This window comes from Callithrix jacchus, chromosome X (genome assembly GCF_049354715.1).
Source record: "Callithrix jacchus isolate 240 chromosome X, calJac240_pri, whole genome shotgun sequence".
Taxonomy (NCBI): Eukaryota; Metazoa; Chordata; class Mammalia; order Primates; family Cebidae; genus Callithrix; species Callithrix jacchus.
Genome location: NC_133524.1, coordinates 104,969,592 through 104,988,340, shown reverse-complemented (window position 1 = coordinate 104,988,340; position 18,749 = coordinate 104,969,592). Strand labels below are relative to the sequence as shown.

At 37.7% G+C, this 18,749-nt stretch overlaps 2 protein-coding genes across 7 annotated transcripts in view; one reads left to right on the top strand and one right to left on the bottom strand.

Annotated features, from left to right (window-relative positions):
- Positions 1 to 2,466, bottom strand: part of COL4A5 (collagen type IV alpha 5 chain) — a 250,831-nt gene extending 248,365 nt beyond the window's left edge. For all 3 annotated transcript variants that reach the window (XM_078363412.1, XM_035287997.3, XM_054251548.2), the window contains exon 1: positions 2,052 to 2,466. Coding sequence is in view for 2 of the 3 variants with exons in the window: in XM_035287997.3 (XP_035143888.1) it covers positions 2,052 to 2,132 (81 nt within the window). In the remaining variant the exon portion in view is untranslated. The remainder of the gene's footprint in view (positions 1 to 2,051) is intronic.
- Positions 2,467 to 3,854: 1,388 nt separating this feature from the next.
- COL4A6 (collagen type IV alpha 6 chain) overlaps positions 3,855 to 18,749 on the top strand; it is a 285,194-nt gene continuing 270,299 nt past the window's right edge. For all 4 annotated transcript variants that reach the window (XM_035289317.3, XM_035289319.3, XM_035289316.3 and 1 more), the window contains exons 1-2: positions 3,855 to 4,083; positions 4,290 to 4,341. In XM_035289317.3, coding sequence (XP_035145208.3) covers positions 4,073 to 4,083; positions 4,290 to 4,341 — 63 coding nt within the window. In that variant the 5' untranslated portion in view covers positions 3,855 to 4,072. The remainder of the gene's footprint in view (positions 4,084 to 4,289; positions 4,342 to 18,749) is intronic.

The window sequence follows — 18,749 nt, the reverse complement described above, 5'->3', positions numbered from 1 at the left end:
ACTTATCTATAAAAGAGTAAAGCAATTTAAACAGTAACGCTTTTGTTGATATAAAAACCCCAATACTGCACTACTCCCGTCAACAACTAGCACTGCCACCATCCAGCTTTACTCTGGAAATGGTAACCGATATCTCCAGCACTAGTATGGAGAGCAGATATCATTCATACTTTAATCTAAATTTTGATGTATGAACCAGGAAAAACAAACCCTTGGTTTTAATAAAGGCACAATATCCTAATGATAGGAAAAGGGGATGTAAAATGTTCTTTAAAAATTATATAGGAGGAAAAGGGAAAGAACTGTAACTACTTCATGAATACTCAATCATTAGTTTAAGAAAACAAGCTTGCTCTCAAGTTTTGTCAATAAAAAGAAATCTCACTGTTAACATAAAGTGATTTAATGTAAATTGATGTGCAGTGTTGCTATACATACCTGTATAGTTGTCATCTGATGAAAATTTGTTAATAGCAACATCAAAAAACATATATATATTTAATCAAACATCTATAAAATCTTTTTCTCTGGGCCAAATGCTATAAGCGGAGGGCACCAAGAAGATGTTTTTAAAAAGTAATTTCTACAGCACAATTGTAGTTTTATCCAACAGTCTGTAGCCTATTGACTGGCTAAACCCTACCCCCATTAAGATGCTCTGCATCAAAAAAAGCATTTTTAAATCATCTGTCTACTTTGATGGAAGAAAATTACGGCATGCATAATTAAAAATATTTGACATACATGATTTTTCAGCAAATTAGCTATCATAATTATGCTGTGCTCAGAGCAATATGAAAGTTTTGGGTACACACCTTCTGAAGGATAGAAAGAGGACATGTGATTTGAGGTATGCTAAGTGCTATATGGAAGCAAGACAGCTAACTTAAAAGTGGACCCAGATAAGCTGTAATACAGCAGCTGCTTGTAAAGAATTGACAGTCATTCAACCATGTGAAGGCCTAAGCCATGATCTCATATTAAACAGTTTTTAAAGCTATCCATAATGATCACTCAAATGCATTTAAATAATTTGTCACACACTTATTCTTTAGAGGTTATGTAAAATTAAAGATGATGAGCTTCAGGCTGGAGAACACTTTCTCTCACAAAGCCATTTATTTTTTAACATCTGCCCCTCATCCCCAATAGGACAGTGGGTGGGACTACCCAGATACACTTCTAAGAGATATACTGAGGTTTCAATTCTACATTCCTAAAACTGAATGGAGTTTTTTGCTGGCATTTCACATGTACATCTTCCCCCATTTTCCTTTAAACTGCAACACTGATTCTCCTTTGAAAAAGGAGTATTTTCCTTTAAATAGGTGATGGGCAAATTCTCAATTTGTTCAGGTGCCTTTGTGAGTTAAAAAAAAAAAAAAGTAAAAAAAACTCCGTAACTTAGAAAAAAAAGACGCAAAAGACTTGAAGCCTGAGGCTTTACCTCACGTTTCTTGGTATGTTACCTTAGCATTTCATTTGTAACAAGAATGTTAAAAGGGAAAAGCAGGTCAATGGCTTGAATGACCTGAGGTGGGGGTAGGTTCATGTTGTTTAAGAAAGAGCAAAGGGGAAGAACTTCATCGAGGCGCTGAACACTTTGATGGAAGCTGGATTTTGGAAGAACCAAAGTATAAAACTATAGACAAAATTTAAAGAGTGCGTGGGCTGGGTACAAGCAGTGAAAAGGTTAGCCGCCAGACAAGGAAACACCTGAGGGTGGAGGGAGGGGAGGAAAAGTTTTAAATGCCCACCAGAACCTAATGAGCCATTAATTAGTGTCCCCCACTTCTGACTTTGCTCTTGCCCCCAGAGCAGCTAGCTGCAGGGAAGCAAGCAGCCCTATTTTTAAACACTTAAACCTCTCCCTGGGACTTCAAAAGGCTTGTACTACCCGTATTGCAAATAACGTTTCTTCCTAAACATGAGAAAGCAAATTTGAATTCCCTAGTCAAGGTCGAGGAGAAAGCAAGATAAAAGGACAAAAAAAAAGTAATTTCAGCGTGAAAGTGCGGTGATGGGCGCGGGGGAGGGGAGAGAGGACTTACCGCAGCCTCTGCAGGCTGCCCCCAAAGACTCAGGGCCAGTAAGAACAAGCCGGCAGCCAGGCTGACTCCACGCAGTTTCATTCTTCTCCGGCTACCGCAGCTCCTTCAGCACCCGCACGAAATCCCCGGCTGGCCCTAACCAATTGACATAATCTTGAGGGTTTATATGGAGAGAGTTAGCGCCGGAGAGGGACAGTGAGGCTTGGGTGAAGAGAAAGAATCTTTTTAAGAGTGAAATTAAAAAAAAAAAAAAAAAAAAAAAAGAAGGAGCTACTCTTCCCTCCCCTCTCCCCTCCCCAAAGCTGGTCTCTCAAGAGAACTTTTCTCTTCTGTCCAGACTTGCAAACTTTTTCTTCACTCAATTCCTACAGATCTACTTTCCTCCCTCTCTTCCCCCTGAAAGGCCCCCCTCCTCACCAGCACAAGGGAATTCTGAGTATCACTCCGCCACAGTTTTAGACTGCACCAGCAACCTGCGAGGGAGTGACACTCAGTTATTTGGCAGAGGGAAACTTCCAGACTAGTTGACTGAACACCATGACCGGGAAGCTTTTCTATTCGTTCATTAGCACCTTCCGTTGATACTACTTTTCTAGGCTCTGTTTAACTCTCATTAGTGTGAGCACCAAAGCCGATTACAAAATGACCTGAACTGGGACTATTTTTTGAGCGGATGGATCTCAGAGAGGCCGTTCTTTTTATTGTTAATCATTAGAAACAAATTTTGGTCGCCGCTCCCTGGGCTTCTGGTCTTCTTTACCTTCCAGCTGCTCACAGAACAGAAAGTTTCTACATACAAGCAGAAGATGTGAAAATATTGGCAATAAATAAAGTATATGCTTATAAACAAGAAAATAAACAAGTATATGTGTGTGAATACCTAATGTGTGTTATGTACATATAAGGTATGGGAGCATTCAACAGGTATTGATAATTATTCTGTGATATAATATTACAATACAGCTATAACTCTTCGTTTAGCTACAATGAATGTCATAAGTAATGCCTCCTATATTAGCTAACGTAAAAGGTATTGGCTCTCATTGTAGTTGTGTTTCAGAAGGATTTAGGGTAGGTAATTAAATAACTTTATTGCAATGTTCCTTAAAGTTAATACAAACACCTACTTGGAAATATTTAAATCGAGTTGGTGGCTGCTGAATCGATATCTCCCAAATAAAGTAGATTTAAATGTTCCTTTGATAATTCCGATATATAGATTTTTCTTTTTAAGTAACAAAAGGACCAGAAAATACTTTCTGCGGATTCCTTGGAGAATCTTCAAGAATTTGCTGAAGAATTCTTCACAACATTTCTATTTCCCTAGAATTAGCCACTTTAGAGTCTTTCAAGATTTTGGATCTTTTTCACAAGGGCCCACTCATCCTTACGTTCTGCTGAGCTCAGCGTAGATTTACAACTCCAGAAACTGTCTCCCCTTCCCAAGAGCCTAGTGTACAATCAATTAGAATCAATGCTGTATGCATTTGAGCATGTGTTTAAGGGCACTTTTGGGCCCATCTGTCTATGTGGGAATAGCATGCCCATGTCTCTTTATGTGTAACTTAAAAGTAAAGTTGAAAGTATGAAAGTATATGATGCACAGTTGCTTAGGTCTTAGCCTATAGGTCTCAAAGCGGCTGTGTGTGAAGCTATGGAGATATTTAAAGCTGTTGAATGTAAAGGTGCCCGAATGTGAGAAACACTACCGGCTGCCCAAGGTAGGGGGGATGATTGACAGCAGACAGCCCCGCCCCTTTCCCCTCCATTCCTTCCTCTCCAGCTGCATGGAACTATCTCCTTAGTGCTGCAAGTTGTAACGGGCACCGCTGAGCCTGTTTCCCTTTGGGGCACTTCTTATCTGGAAGCTGTGTTTAGTTTCTTCCAAACTGGGCTACTTCGTCCCCCTGCTCTGTCCTGAGTAAGGAAACAGCCTCCAAGCATCAGCAGAGCCCCAATGAGCCGGGGCCGCGGAGCCGTTTAGCAGTCTCCCGGGACCCAGCTCCGGAGGAGCCGCAAGCATGCACCCTGGGTGAGCTGTTGCTACCCCGAGCTCCCCTCCTCTTTCCTACTTCGGGTTACTTTGCCAGGCCGGGACTATACTTGTACTTCTGTCACTGCAGAGAAAGTGGGAGCAGGCATCCAAAAGGGTTCGGGGGGCTACAGACAGATGCACGACCCCGAAGCCTAGAGAGCCCATATTACTCACACACACCCCCCGCCCCGCTCCCGTTTCAGGTTGTGGCTGCTCCTGGTTACGTTGTGCTTGACCGAGGAACTGGCAGGAGCGGTGAGTCTCTTCTCACGACCTTTTTCCCTCCACCTCCTTTGACCCTCTCACCATCCCCATCTCTAGTATTTGTGTTAGGTGGTTGCAGAGATTTACACCGGGAGACGGAGTCTACACCACTCCCCTTTCTAAGGAGAGTTAATGAGATTCTTGGAAAGGAATAACATGGTGTCAAGTGCGTGTTTTGGGGACCAAGGTAATTTCAAAAACTTCATAACGGGTTGGAAAAATAAAAGTAGAAGACACAAGATGCACACATTTCTGAGCCTCTTCCACAGACGACTTAAGATGATTAGCATCTGATGCCTTCCTCTGCATCAATCCCAACGGCAGAAGAAACATAATTTGCCCTGGTCTTTAAGAACTTGAATTCGCACACTAGTTTGAGTGTGGGAGGAGAGCACAAGGAGTGGGACTTGAAAGTGCCGCAGATGCTATGGGAATTAAACTTAAGTACATGCTTAGAGTTCTTTGACAGTACCAGGTGACATCTGGATTCTTTAACTACCTGAATTGAACTGATACCACTAGGTGATGTTCAATTTCTATCTGATGTGTCCTCTTACTCTTTTTCTGCATCACCAGAGAGTTAAGAGTTAAAGCGGTGATAACAGAAAAAAAAGTCTAAGTTATTATTTCATAGGCTATTTAGATGTTATCTAAATCAACTAGGGACTGCAGGTAAACAAATTTCTGCAGACATTTGGCGAAGAAAAGTTGTATGGGTCCCAGAAAGTAGAGAAATCGCCAGTGGAATTACTAGGATAATTTCACAAAGATGGAGTGACCCAAATAGTCAAAGATGCTGCAATTTTTCAGTTGCACTAGCTACTTATGCTGGAAGAAATAAAAACTGTTGAGTTTGATTTTGAAGTTGTTCAACTGTTGAGTACCATTTCACTGCTGTATTTTTTTTTTAAATTCTTAATGATACCCAAAGCCATTCACTATATAGAAGACAGATGAATTTATATTCCAAATGTTTGTCTTTTGGCTTTTGATAATTTTAACTGATTGGCTCTACTTTTAAATATTTTAAATATTTTACATTACTATTATAGAGCCATACTTAATTCAACCTAATAAATCACCTAATGTGTATATGAAAAAGTGGATTATTTTATTTTGGCATATGATTTCTTTAAGAAAATACCAGAGTGAAGTGAGGTTATTTCTCTTATAAAGAGAGGATGATGCTAGAAAACTTGAACACCAACATCTTGTGACCCTTTAACTCAACATCAGGGCCTATGTAAGTAAATCTAGACTCCGTGAGCAAAGATACTGAACTAAGATTCTGTGTACTTCTCCATCTTATTCCTTCAATATACACGTTTAGTTATGTATTATCTTAAGGCTCAATACTACATTAATTGAAAATGCCAATATTTCATTAGTTAACAATTCATCCAGGAATCTTGCCACTTGTAAAAGTATCATGATTGGACAGAATACCCTCAAGAAAAACTTTTATTTTTAGACTCTGGCTGATTTTGTTCAGTGTACTTTTGGGATAAACACTACAGATCATTCCAGGTAGCTGAAGACTTCACAAACACTCCATCCATCCTGTCACCTAACATCTTTAAAAGCTGCTGAAGGATGATGCTTGCAATTCTTTCAAGTATTGAAATGAATCTCCAATATTAAGCACTGCTTTGGTGTATGGGTTTTAGACTCTGTCATTGTTTTACAATGTCACCTGCTATGTCAGTGTGATTGACCATGGTAAGTCTAAAATAGACCTTGAGATCCACAGACAACACTTTATTTTTTGACTTACTTAAGTACAGAGCCACTTCCTTTGCTTGTTGATTACTTATTCACAATATCTTTGACATTGTAAAGCCATTTTCTTACGTTTTTGAGAAAATGACAAAAATAAAGAGAGTCACAGAATAAGTTATCAGAAGATGGCTTTTCCGAAGGGATGTTTTGTCTTTCTTTTACATTGGATTCTCATCTATATGGGCAGGCTCTCTTCTACACTCAATTCCAGTCTATCCATGTGCATTTGTTTTTCACCTTTTGGACTGCTTTAAACATTTTAATTCTCTGTGCCATGTTTGCCTAATATTAATGAAAATAGCTATTAAAAATAGATTGGCTGGAACTATGTTGTGGTTTGCTATGAGAAAGTTTCTTCACTGTGAGAATTAAGTTGCCAGTAATATTGGCAAGCATTTAAAGATTGGGTCATTTAGGTGCTTTTGGGCTCTTTCTTTTCCCAAGTTTACAAAGCATATCTATATAAAGTAAAGGAAAGCTAAACGTTAAAATCCATGTTAAAGAATTAGCTTTCATTAAATTTATTTTAAAGGAATAATGATCTTCATTCAGATGAAATATCGCAATTTATCTGCATAAGATAGAGCCTAGGATCTCAGAACATCCGTAATTGTCTTTGGTCTAACTATCTAAGGGGCTGTGCTAAGCTAGGCACAGCATGAAAATATTTTTTTAAACATAGTTATTAACTCTCTAGGAATTTGCTTTCTCAGACAGTGGCAGTTATTATGTTCTTCAGAAGATAGGATGCTTAATGTTAAGTTATTATCTACATGCGCTTGCATTGTGTTACAGAAAAGACTAGAAAGATACAAATCTCACCATTAGCCAAGGTATCTAGGAAAAAATATATATCCCAAAGTAGTCAGATCCTTATGTTTTCTTCACACTTTGCCCCATCCAAATGAGCTTTCAGGAAAGGGTCTGATACATCCAAGCATACTTAAAATCAAAAGCCTAGGGGGATACTTGTTTGGGATGGGAGGATGGTAAGGAGAGAAAGCATTTATATTGTCCTATCTGCAAAGAGCATGGGTAAAATGCCTTTAGCTGCACTCAAATCAAGATCTGATAGCAATATCAACTTCTTTATTTAAAGTTGTAACATGCCTGAGTTGGTCCTTTCTGTGGTGATTTTCAGTCTTAGATAAGTCATCAAAATATGAATATCATGTTAAGGTAGTTCAGAGATGGAGACAGTCTCTTCCTGTTCTAAAGATCAACAGAAATATTTGCATTATCTGGGGCTATGTCTCTCTTAAAGTACTCTTCTACTTTGCCGGCTAGCAAATATCCTATATCAGCTAGCTATGAAAATTATAACATATAATATACATGTGTGTATGTATGTATATAAATATATTTTATATATATATATATTTCGGGATGACTAAGGATACTGATAGAAATGTATGAGTACGGTATCAAGTAAATCATCAATGACTGTAAATAGATAATACATAGATGCTAATATATTTACATTATTTAAAGGCCAAATTCAAATATATTTTAAGATAGAAGAGGAGGGGATAATAGATATTATCTAAAGTGTTACTAAGAAAGCAAATATATTAACATAACAAAAATTATTTTATATATTTGATGACTGTATTTCAGTGTAATCAGTTTTTATTATAATCCCATGTATTTTACTGTATACTTCTAAAACTAGCAGGGTGCAGTGGTATGAGCCTGTAGTCCCAGCTACTCAGGAGGAGGCTGAGGCAGGAAGATTGCTTGAGATCAGGAGTTGAGGCTGTGACACACCATCATCACACCTGTGAATATACTTTACTCTGGGCAACAGCATCTCAAAAAGAAAAAAAAAGTATTCTAAAAAGGAGTCCATAAGCTTCACTATGCTTCCAAAGTAGTACATGGCATTAAAAAGTACCCCTAGTTTAAGAAAATTGATTTTACAAAAACAGTCACTTTCTAATATTGTTCAGACATGAGCAGAATTGTGTTGACTCTAAGTGCCAATAATCTTTTAATTTTTAAGCATAGTTTGGAGTCTCCAATAAATATGCTCATATATTCTATAAGCTCATAATCAAGTCATGTGACTGGAGTAAAGTATACTGTTGCCTTATTACTTCATTAATAGAATAAAACTGATTGAACTAAATTATTAATATTTGTTTTTATTTCCCTGAATTATATGGATCATTTTATAATTTTACCAAAGGTGTAAATGTGGCACACCACAGTCTCAAGCAATCCACACACCTCAGCCTCCTATGTAGCTGGGACAATAGGCATGCACTATGGATCCTTGTTAGAATAATCTTAAAAGTATGGCTGCATGTTGTGGCTCATGCCTGTAATCCCAGCACTTTGGGAGGCCAAGGTAGGTGGATTGCTTGAGCTCATGAGTTCAAGACCAGCCTAGGCAACATAGTGAAACCCTGTCTCTACGAAAAATAGAAAAATTAGCTGGGCATGGTGGTACACGCCTATAGTCCTAGCTACTGGGAGGCTGAGGTGGGATGATGGCTTGAGCCCAGGAGTTGGTGGTTGCAGGTGAGCTGAGATCATGCCACTGCACTACAGCCTGAGCAATAGAGCCAGACCTTGTCTATGCACTTGGAGTGCAGACATGTCTTATGCTGTATAGGTGACAAGACATACACATAAAAAGGACACTGGGGATAGCATCAGCCTATGTTAAACTATCAAGTCATTTATAGCTGCTTCAATGTCCCAGTGAGGCAGATCATAGGGCTTTTACTTGTTTTAAAGTCTAACTAAATGTAAATAGAAGACCTAATAAGCATGCTCAAAGGAAAATGGTGATGGAAAAATAAGCTAAGAGCAATTATCAACTCTCTTACTTTCTTTACTCTATCCCTTTACTAGGGTTTCTGCTTTTCTTCTATAAACAATATTGAAGTCTCCTCCATTATAAAAGTGAATTTTTAAAAATCACTTCATTTTCTTTAATAACTCTAACCTCCTCAATTGCATTAACCCCAAATTCCTGTATATTGTCTAGTCTTCTTCACCAACCACTTACCCTTCAATTACAGTCTCAACTGAGTCTACTCCAGGAAAACTGCCAGCTTCCAAGCTAATAATGGCTGCCTCGTTACCAAACATAGTGGCTTATTTGCAGCCCCCATTCTATCTGACTTCACTGTGTTATCTGGCATTTCTCACTCACTCTGAAACTTCTTTTTCCCCTTGGCTTTTAAGATATTATACCTCACTAGGGAGCTGATCACAATCCTGAAATAAATAATTCCAAATCTCATAATTCTAAATGTTGAAATCCTGAAAGATTAAAATACCAAAAATATTTCTGGAAAATGTAATTTTAAAAATTCCTTAAAAGATACTTACTTAAATTGTTAAAAGGATAGTTGTTTGAGAAACATAAAATACAACAGAACACTCCAAAGTCTACTGTACACAATAAAATAGACATTAATAACATACATAGTTTTGTAAGGATAAACACTCAGTATATACTAGTGACATTAACACAGGTATGACAGTCATAAGTAGTTGAACTGTATTCATAAAGAAATAGGTCAAAAGGAAAATGCTTAAAAGCATATCACTATGGTTGGTAATTATGTGCATCCAGCTTTATAACTAGTTATCTGAAATACCTTGATGAACAACCAAAGTCTTTTGACAAGATTGATAAAAAACCATGATAGGTGACCACCATATATGCAGTCATCCAACAAGCCAAATCTTGAGAAATTTTATCTTTCACAAATTCGGATTTACAAAAAGACATCACTGAGGAAGTTTTCACATTTTTACATACACACACAAAGTCAACATTGTGATAATGCACTTTCATGGATTCAAATTTCTGATGTCCTTGGCAACAGAAGAAAAGCCTTCCCCAGCTCGCAGAGAGAGACCAACTTGTATTTGTTCTCTCCCAGCCCCCAGTCTATTGGATGGTGCCCACCCACATTAATAGCAGATCTTCCCTAGCTTGTCCACTGGGACTCATACATGAATCTCCCTTGGAGACTCCCTCACAGACACACCGAAAATACTTTACCAGGTTTCTAGATATTCCTTAATCCAGTCAAACTGGCACTGAATATTAAGTTCACAAGTCTACCCCTTGTCAAGTTGGCACTCATATGCATCTCGTTAACTCATACTTAATTTCTAAATAAAGACAATATCAAGATAACAGTTCCATCTCACATGATGCAACTAATATGGCACAACTATCCCACCTGCAACCCAAAACACACTTCCCCAGAATTCAGTTTTCAGAATTTCAGCATTCAGGATTTTAATCTTTCAGTATTGTGATTTTCAGGATTCTAGATGTTAAAGAATTTAGACTCTAGGAATTTAGACTTTAGGGATTTTGATCTTTGGGATTTCAACATTTGGGATTATGGCATTAAGGATTGTGTCTTTTGGGATTATGACACAGACTTGACTCACTATTTCTCCTTATACTTCTCTAATCTTTATATTTATTTTATTCGTTCAAAAAATATTTATTGAGCAACAACTATATTCCAGGTAGTATGCCAGGCCCTAGTGACACAGTGGTGAACAAGTTAGGCATGAACTTTGCTGTTATGTAATTTATAATCTTTATAAATTATAAAGGACACTCTCTTGTCCTAAAATGGTGATTTTTTTTCCCAACATTTAATCTTTTACTGTCTTCTTGCCTCAATGGTTTTAACTACGCCTCCTATAGAGTGATGATTATCAAATTTATATCCCCAGCCAACACATCTCTTTTGAGTTATAAATCTATGTTTCCAATTACCTACTAAGCCCCTTTACCTGTCTCTCAGTGAGTTGATATATATAAAACACTTAAACCAGTGCCTGGAGTTTTGTATAGGCACTCAACCAAAGCCAGCTATTATTATTTTTATTGCCCTAAACACAGTATATCTAAAGGTGAAACTTTTTTTCTTACCCATAACACTCCTACCAGCTATGATCTTTTTATTTTTGTTAAATGTCATCACCATCCACCCAGTTTTAGTAAAAAGCTACAGAATCAGCCATCAGCTTTCATTATTTCCAAAATTCTCACCAACCTTTGATAATTTAACCAAAAATGTATAGATTTGAAAAATGTTTTCAATTCATATTCAGTTAGCTTCAAACCTCACCTTCATATATCAGTAGTCTCCTAACTCGTTTTTCTACCTCCTGACTCCATCCTTATCTCTACATTGCCACCAGAGTTATTTTATTAACAACAAAGCCAATTATGTTATCTCCTAATTTAAAGCCTTTATTGATTTCTTGTTTATTCCTGGATAAAATGCATACTACTTGGTTTGGTATATTTTCTGATCCAGCTAATTTTCCAGCCTCATGTCTGTGTTTTTCTTCCTATCAGTCCTTTTTCCCAAACTCATAGTGTATATTACACTTCATTCAGACTGAACTTCTCACCATTCCCAGACCACTTTATGTTCTTTCACATCTTTTTACTCCTGGATATGTAGTTTCTCTCTCTGGAATATCCTTCTCTATTGTTTCTACCTTCTTTTCTATCTAGTGAACTCCTACTCAATCCTTAATACCCAGACCAAATATCATTTTCTCTAAGAAAGGGTCCCAGAGCTCTTCAGAATGAATTTATTCTTCCTTCTCCTGTGCTTCCAAGGAGTTTTGGACCCCTTTGGTAGCACGTCCATGTGGTGTTAAGATTCCTATACTTATATGACTATGTTACGTTCTTCAACCTTGTACTTAGGATGTCCAGGATACTGCCAGGCTTAGCATAGGTGATCAGTAGATGACTTTCAAATGAATGAACATCTCCTGATGGCTTGCAACAAACTGCCTTTTCTTTATCTATCTTAAAAATTACTAATGTTAACTCTAATAACAATTACATTATGGAAAAATATAAACCCTGTTCAATGGTATAATGTTTAAGAGAAAGGACTCTAGAATCAGACTTTTGTCTAAATGCTGCCTCTGCCCGCTGACACTTCCTGGCTGTGTGACTTAGAGTAACTCATTTTACCTTTCTGAGATTTCTTTTACTTTTTTTTTTGAGTGCTTCGTTGAAATTTTTATTGAGATAATTGTAGATTCATATGCAGTTGTAAAAAATAGTACAGAGTGAGCCCATGTAACCTTATCCAGTTTGCTCCTAGTTGTAATACTATAATATAATATCACAACCTGGATACTGACATTGATAACATCCACTGATCTTATTTAGTTTTTCTCAGTTTTCCTTGTACTCATTTGTATGTGTGTACTTAGTTCTTTTTAAAAATATACATATTTTATTGCACTTTAGATTCTGGAGTACATGTGCAGAATGTGCAGGATTGTTGTATAGGTACATACATGACAATGGAGTTTGCTGCCTCCATGCCCCCATCACCTATATCTGGCATTTCTCCCCATGTTATCCCTCTCCAACCTCCCTACCCCCCACTGTCCCTCCGCTAGTCTCAACCAACAGACCCCAGTGTGTGATGCTCCCCTCCCTGTGTCCATGTGTTCTCATTGTTTGACACCCAACTAGTGAGAACATGTGGTGTTTGATTTTATGTTCTTGGGTCAGTTTGCTGAGAATGATGGTTTCTAGATTCATCCATGTCCCTGCAAAGGACAGGAGCTCATGGTTTTTTATGTCTGCATAGTATTCCATGGTGTATATTGCCACATTTTCCTTGTCCAGTCTATCATCAATGGGCATTTGGGTTGCTTCCAGGTCTTTGCTAATGTAAACAGTGCTGCAATGAACATATCTGTGCATGTGTCTTTACAGTAGAACAATGTATAATCCTCTGGATATATACCTAGTAATGGGATTGCTGGGTCAAATGTAATTTCTATTTCTAGGTCCTTGAGGAATCGCCACACTCACTTCCACAATGGTTGAACTAATTTACACTCCCGCAAACAGTGTAAAAGTGTTCCTATTTCTCCACATCCTCTCCAACATCTGTTGTCTCCAGACTTTTTTACTGATTGCTATTCTAACTGGCGTGAGGTGGTATCTCAATGTGGTTTTGATTTGCATTTCTCTAATGACCAGTGATGATGAGCGTTTTTTCATATGTTTGTTGGCCTCATATATGTCTTCTTTTGTAAAGTGTCTGTTTATGTCCTTCACCCACTTTTGAATGGGTTTGTTTTTTTTCTTGTAAATCTGTTTAAGTTCTTTGTAGATTCTGGATATCAGCCCTTTGTCAGATGGGTAGATTGCAACAATTTTTCCCATTCTCTTGGTTGCCTGTTTGCTCTAATGATTGTTTCTTTTGCTGTGCAGAAGCTCTGGAGTTTAACTAGGTCCCATTTGTCTATTTTGGCTTTTGTTGCCAATGCTTTTGGTTTTTTGGTCATGAAGTCCTTGCCTATGCCTATGTCCTGATGGTTTTGCCTAGGTTTAATTCTAGGGTTTTATGGTATTAGGTCTTATGTTTAAGGCTTTAATCCATCTGGAGTTAATTTTAGTGTAAGTTGTCAGAAAGGGGTCCAGTTTCTGCTTTCTGCACATGACTAGACGGTTTTCCCAACACCATTTATTAAACAGGGAATCCTTTCCCCATTGCTTGTTTTTGTCAGGTTTCTCAAAGATCAGATGGTTGTAGATGTGTATCATTGCCTCCGAGGCCTCTGTACTGTTTCATTGGTCTATATCTCTGTTTTGGTACCAGTACCATGCTGTTTTGATTACTGTAGCCTTGTAGTATAGTTTGAAGTCAGGTAGCGTGATGCCTCCAGCTTTGTTCTTTTTGCTTAGAATTGACTTGGCTATGTGGGCTCTCTTTTGGTTCCATGTGAAGTTTAAGGTGTTTTTTTCCAGTTCTGTAAACAGGGTCATAGGAAGCATTGAATCTACAAATTACGTTGGGCAGTATGGCTATTTTCCCAATATTGATTCTTACTAACCATGAGCATGGAATGTTTTTCCATCTGTTTGTGTTCTCTCTTATTTCCTTGAGCAGTGGTTTGTAGTTCTTCTTGAAGAGGTTCTTTACATCCTTTGTTAGTTGTATTCGTAGGTATTTTATTCTCTTTGTAGCAATTGTAAATGGCAGTTCATTCTTGATTTGGCTCTTTTTAAATCTGGTGTTGGTGTATAGGAATGCTTGTGATTTCTGCACATTGATTTTGTATCCTGAGACTTTGCTGAAGTTGCTTATCAGTTTCAGTAAATTTTGAGCTGAGACGATGGGGTTTTGTAAATATATAATCATGTCGTCTACAAATAGAGACAATTTGACTTCCTCCTTTCCTAATTGAATGCCCTTTCTTTCTTTTTCTTGCCTGATTGCTCTGGCTAGAACTTCCAATACTATATTGAATAGGAGTGGTGAGAGAGGGCATCTTTGTTTAGTGTGATTTCAAAGGGAATGCTTTCAGTTTTTGCCCATTCAGTACGATATTGGCTGTGAGTTTGTCATAAATAGTTTTATTATTTTGAGATACGTTCCATCGATACCTGGTTTATTGAGAGTTTTTAGCATAAAGGGCTGTTGAATTTTGTCGAAGGCCTTCTCGGCATCTATTGAGGTGATCATGTGGTTTTTGTCTTTGGTTCTGTTTATGTGGTGGATTGCATTTACAGACTTGTGTATGTTGAACAAGCCTTGCATCCCGGGATGAAGCCTACTTGATCAGGCTGGATAAGCTTTTTGATGTGCTGTTGCAATCGGTTTGCCAGTATTTTATTAAAGATTTTTGCATTGATGTTCATCATGGATATTGGCCTGAAGTTTTCTTTTCTTGTTGAGTCTCTGCCAGGTTTTGGTATCAGAATGATGTTGGTCTCATAAAATGATTTGGGAAGGATTCCCTCTTTTTGTATTGTTTGGAATAGTTTCAGAAGCCATGGTACGAGCTCCTCTTTGTATGTCTGGTAGAATTTGGCTGTGAACCCATCTGGACCTGGGCTTTTTTTGGTTGGTAGGCTATTAATTGCTGCCTCAACTTCAGCCCTTGTTGTTGGTCTCTTCAGGGTTTCAACTTCTTCCTGATTTAGGCTTGGGAGGGTGCAAGTGTCCAGGAATCTATCCACCTCTTCTGGGTTTATGGTTTATGTGCATAGAGTTGTTTGTAGTAATCTCTGATGGTAGTTTGTATTTCTGTGGAATCGGTGGTGATATCCCCTTTATCATTTTTTATTGCATCTATTTGATTCTTCTCTCTTTTCTATTAATCTGACTAGTAGTCTATTTTGTTGATCTTTTCAAAAAACCAGCTCCTGCATTTATTGATTTTTGAAGGGTTTTTTGTGTCTCTATCTCCTTCAGTTCTACTCTGATCTTAGTTATTTCTTGTCTTTCATTAGCTTTTGAATTTTTTTTTATCTTGTATGTGTGTATTTAGTTCTATACAATATCCTCACAGGTGTAGGTTAGGATATTCAATGCCACAGTCAAGATATGAAAGTCAACAAGGATCCCTCATGCTGTCCTTTTATAACCACATCCCTATTCCTCCTCAAATGACATATATTGAGTTTTGAAAAATGTATGCAGTTTTATAACTGTCTCCACAATTGTAATCAAAAACATTTATTTCCCAGAAAGTTCCCTTATGCTCTTTGCAGTCAATTCCCTCCACCTCATTCTGTACCCTAGGCAACCATTGATCTGCTTTCTATTACTGTAGTTTGCTGTTTCCTTTTTTTTTTTTTTAAATTCTGGGATACATGTACAGAATATGCAGGTTTGTTAAAGAGGTATACACATGCCATGGTGGTTGGCTGCACTCATCAACCTGTCATCTACATTAGGTGTTTCTCCTGATGCTGTCCCTCCCCTAGAATTTCTTATAAATGTAATCAGCATAGTGCTTTTGAGATTTATCCATGTTGTTATAAGTTTCAGTAGTTCATTCCTTTTACTGCTATGTAATAAAAAATGTATATATCACATATTAATTCTCTCTTCATTAGTCCATAGATGTTTAGGTTGTTTTCAGTTCTTTGTTATTATGAGCACAGCTATGAATATTCAAACCCTCAGGTTAACATGTTTTCATTTATCTTGGGTAGATATCCACAAGTATGATTGCTACATGGTAAGCACATATTTCATTTTGGATTGTTTCTAAGTCTATAGCTTCATATTCACTGATTTTTCCTTCATCAAAGTCTAATCTGATATTAATATCATCTGTGTGTTTTTTCATTTCAAATATTATATTTTTTCACTTCTAGAAATTCCTTTTGGATTTTAAATTTTACAAATTTTAAATTTTACAAATTTCCATTTCTCTCCTCATCCTGGTCACATTTTCCTCTACTTTCTTGAGTTCATGAATCTTTTTTTTTAACTTGTATTTTAGGTTCAGGGTCACATGTGCAGATTTGCTACATAGGTAACTAGTGTCACAAGAGTCTGTTGCACAGATTATTCCATCACCCAGGTGCTAAGGTATTGTGGATGCTGTGGGGATTAAATGAAGTAATGTATGTGAACATGCCATGCACCAGGTAGGTGCTAAATTCCTCTCCCATCTTTTTCCCAGGTAACCTCAGAGAATTTAAAACAATTTCCCAATTATGATAACAGATGTATGATAAGATGAGAGAAAGGGATATGTCAGAGAAGACTGTCTCATTTGTAGATTGTGTGTCTAGAACAAACTTGTCCAACCTGTGGCCCAAGGGCCGCATGTGGCCCAGGATAGCTTTGAATGTAGCCTAACACAAATTAGTAAGCTTTCTTAAAATATTACAAGATATATTTGGTACTTTTTTAGCTCATTAGCTATTGTTAGTGTTACTGTATGTTATTTGTAGCCCAAGACAATTCTTTTTCTTCCAGTGTGGCCCAGGTAAGCCAAAAAATTGGACACTCCTGGAAACAATGGCCATGTTTCTCAGTTGTCGCCTTCATCTCTTTATTCCACTTTCACCACCATAATAATAACATATGTTTTCAAGTGTTTAAAGTTTATAAAGCACTTTATTATATAGTATTTTATTAGCTGCTCAAGACAACCCTGTGAGGGACAAATATTCTCATCCCAGAGAGATTAACTGATTTATCTAAGGTCACAAACCCAACAAATGGCAGAGTTAAAGCCCACTCTTCTGTGCTGTCTCTTTAATTTAGGCTTTTTATCATCTCTTACCTGGACTCCCTACAGCAGACCTAACTGTTCTGGTTTCAGATTTCCCCTGCCTCCTCATTGCCTTTCCTGATATCCATCCTCTCTGCAAGTAAAGAGCTTATTCTAAAACACAAATTTATCAGGCCACTAACATTTGTGGATGCTCCCTGCACCCATCATTATAAGGTATTTAATCTAGCCATCCCTGCCCATCCAACTCCATCTCCTGTCCTGTCCTCCTGTAGCTGATGTTTAGGTCACAGTTATACTTGTGATGTTGGCTTAACAGGCTGTGCATATTCACTGCTGCTTCTCCTTCTGCTTTATTCATCCTCTGCCTTGCCTTCCTCCTGTCTCTGCAGAGGGACATATTATTCTTTTCATGGGAAGTTAAGTTAGTATTTTTCTGAAGTTTCCTCTTCTTTTGTCCTTCACTTTCTCATTGTTCTTTCTTCCCTCAATTAATATGTATTTAGTGTCTACTGTGTGCCAGGGATTTTGGTCGACTATTGTGGGGAAGGACTATGTCATATACTAAGCCACTGCGGCCAGAACAAGGGGAGGTGGAAGAAGAAAGAGAGAGGCAGAACTTTGTGAGATGGGGATGGAGGATAGGAAAGAGCCAGACATGTTCTGCACTCTTACTTGCTTCATAACTCCTCAGAGCACTTACCTAATACCTGTACTACTGCATATCTCTCTGTGTGGGGTATGATTGGCATTATAGATATTGCTGGTCACTTATTTTGTGTCCAGAACTATAAGAAACCCTTTATACATGAAGGACTTACTCCTGCAGCATATATCTGGCCCTTCCACATTTATCAAATTTAGGCAAGCCATGAGGTATGTGTCTATTCTCAAGCTTTTTTGGGGATTTGTATTTAATTCCGGATGTCCATTTTCTGATTTTTTCTTATTGTATTTCTTTATGGTGTGGTTAAAAAATTAAAAGCTCTAACTTTAAAGCCAAATATTTCCAAATTCAAACACAAACTCAACTATTACCTATGGCCTTAGGACAAATCACTACATATATTATTAGCTGTAAAATTATTCCTATTGCAGTTATTTTTTTCCCCTCATTAATCGTGATTGTCTCACTATTGGAAATGGGTAGCAAGCATATTTGGGTGTCAATTTAGGGGAAAAAATTGCTTAATTATTTGTTGAATTTGTTTTTCGAATGTCCTGGGGGAAAAGAGTTACAAGTGTTATTTTACTTGTTCCAGTTTCCCCAAAGCCACTTCTACCTCTGCTTCCCTACCTTTGTGACCCCCTATAGAGACATGCTTCCCAACTAAAGATTATGCACAAAGGCACCACCCCAGGCATCTTTGAAGTCCCAGTTCCCCTTTGTCTAACACCAATAAAGCTAGTTTGCCATTATCTTTCAGTCTGGTTTGCTTGTATTGACAAGGAGTTGGTGTTATTCAGTGGAAATTTTCCTGGTCATAAAGCTCTACAACTTTTACCTCAGAGATCCCAGGCTTTCCCAGAATTATCTGGGACCTCTGGCTCTGAGGCTGAATTGGTCTTTTGGGAGACATATTTTTCTCTTGGGGAGACAATAA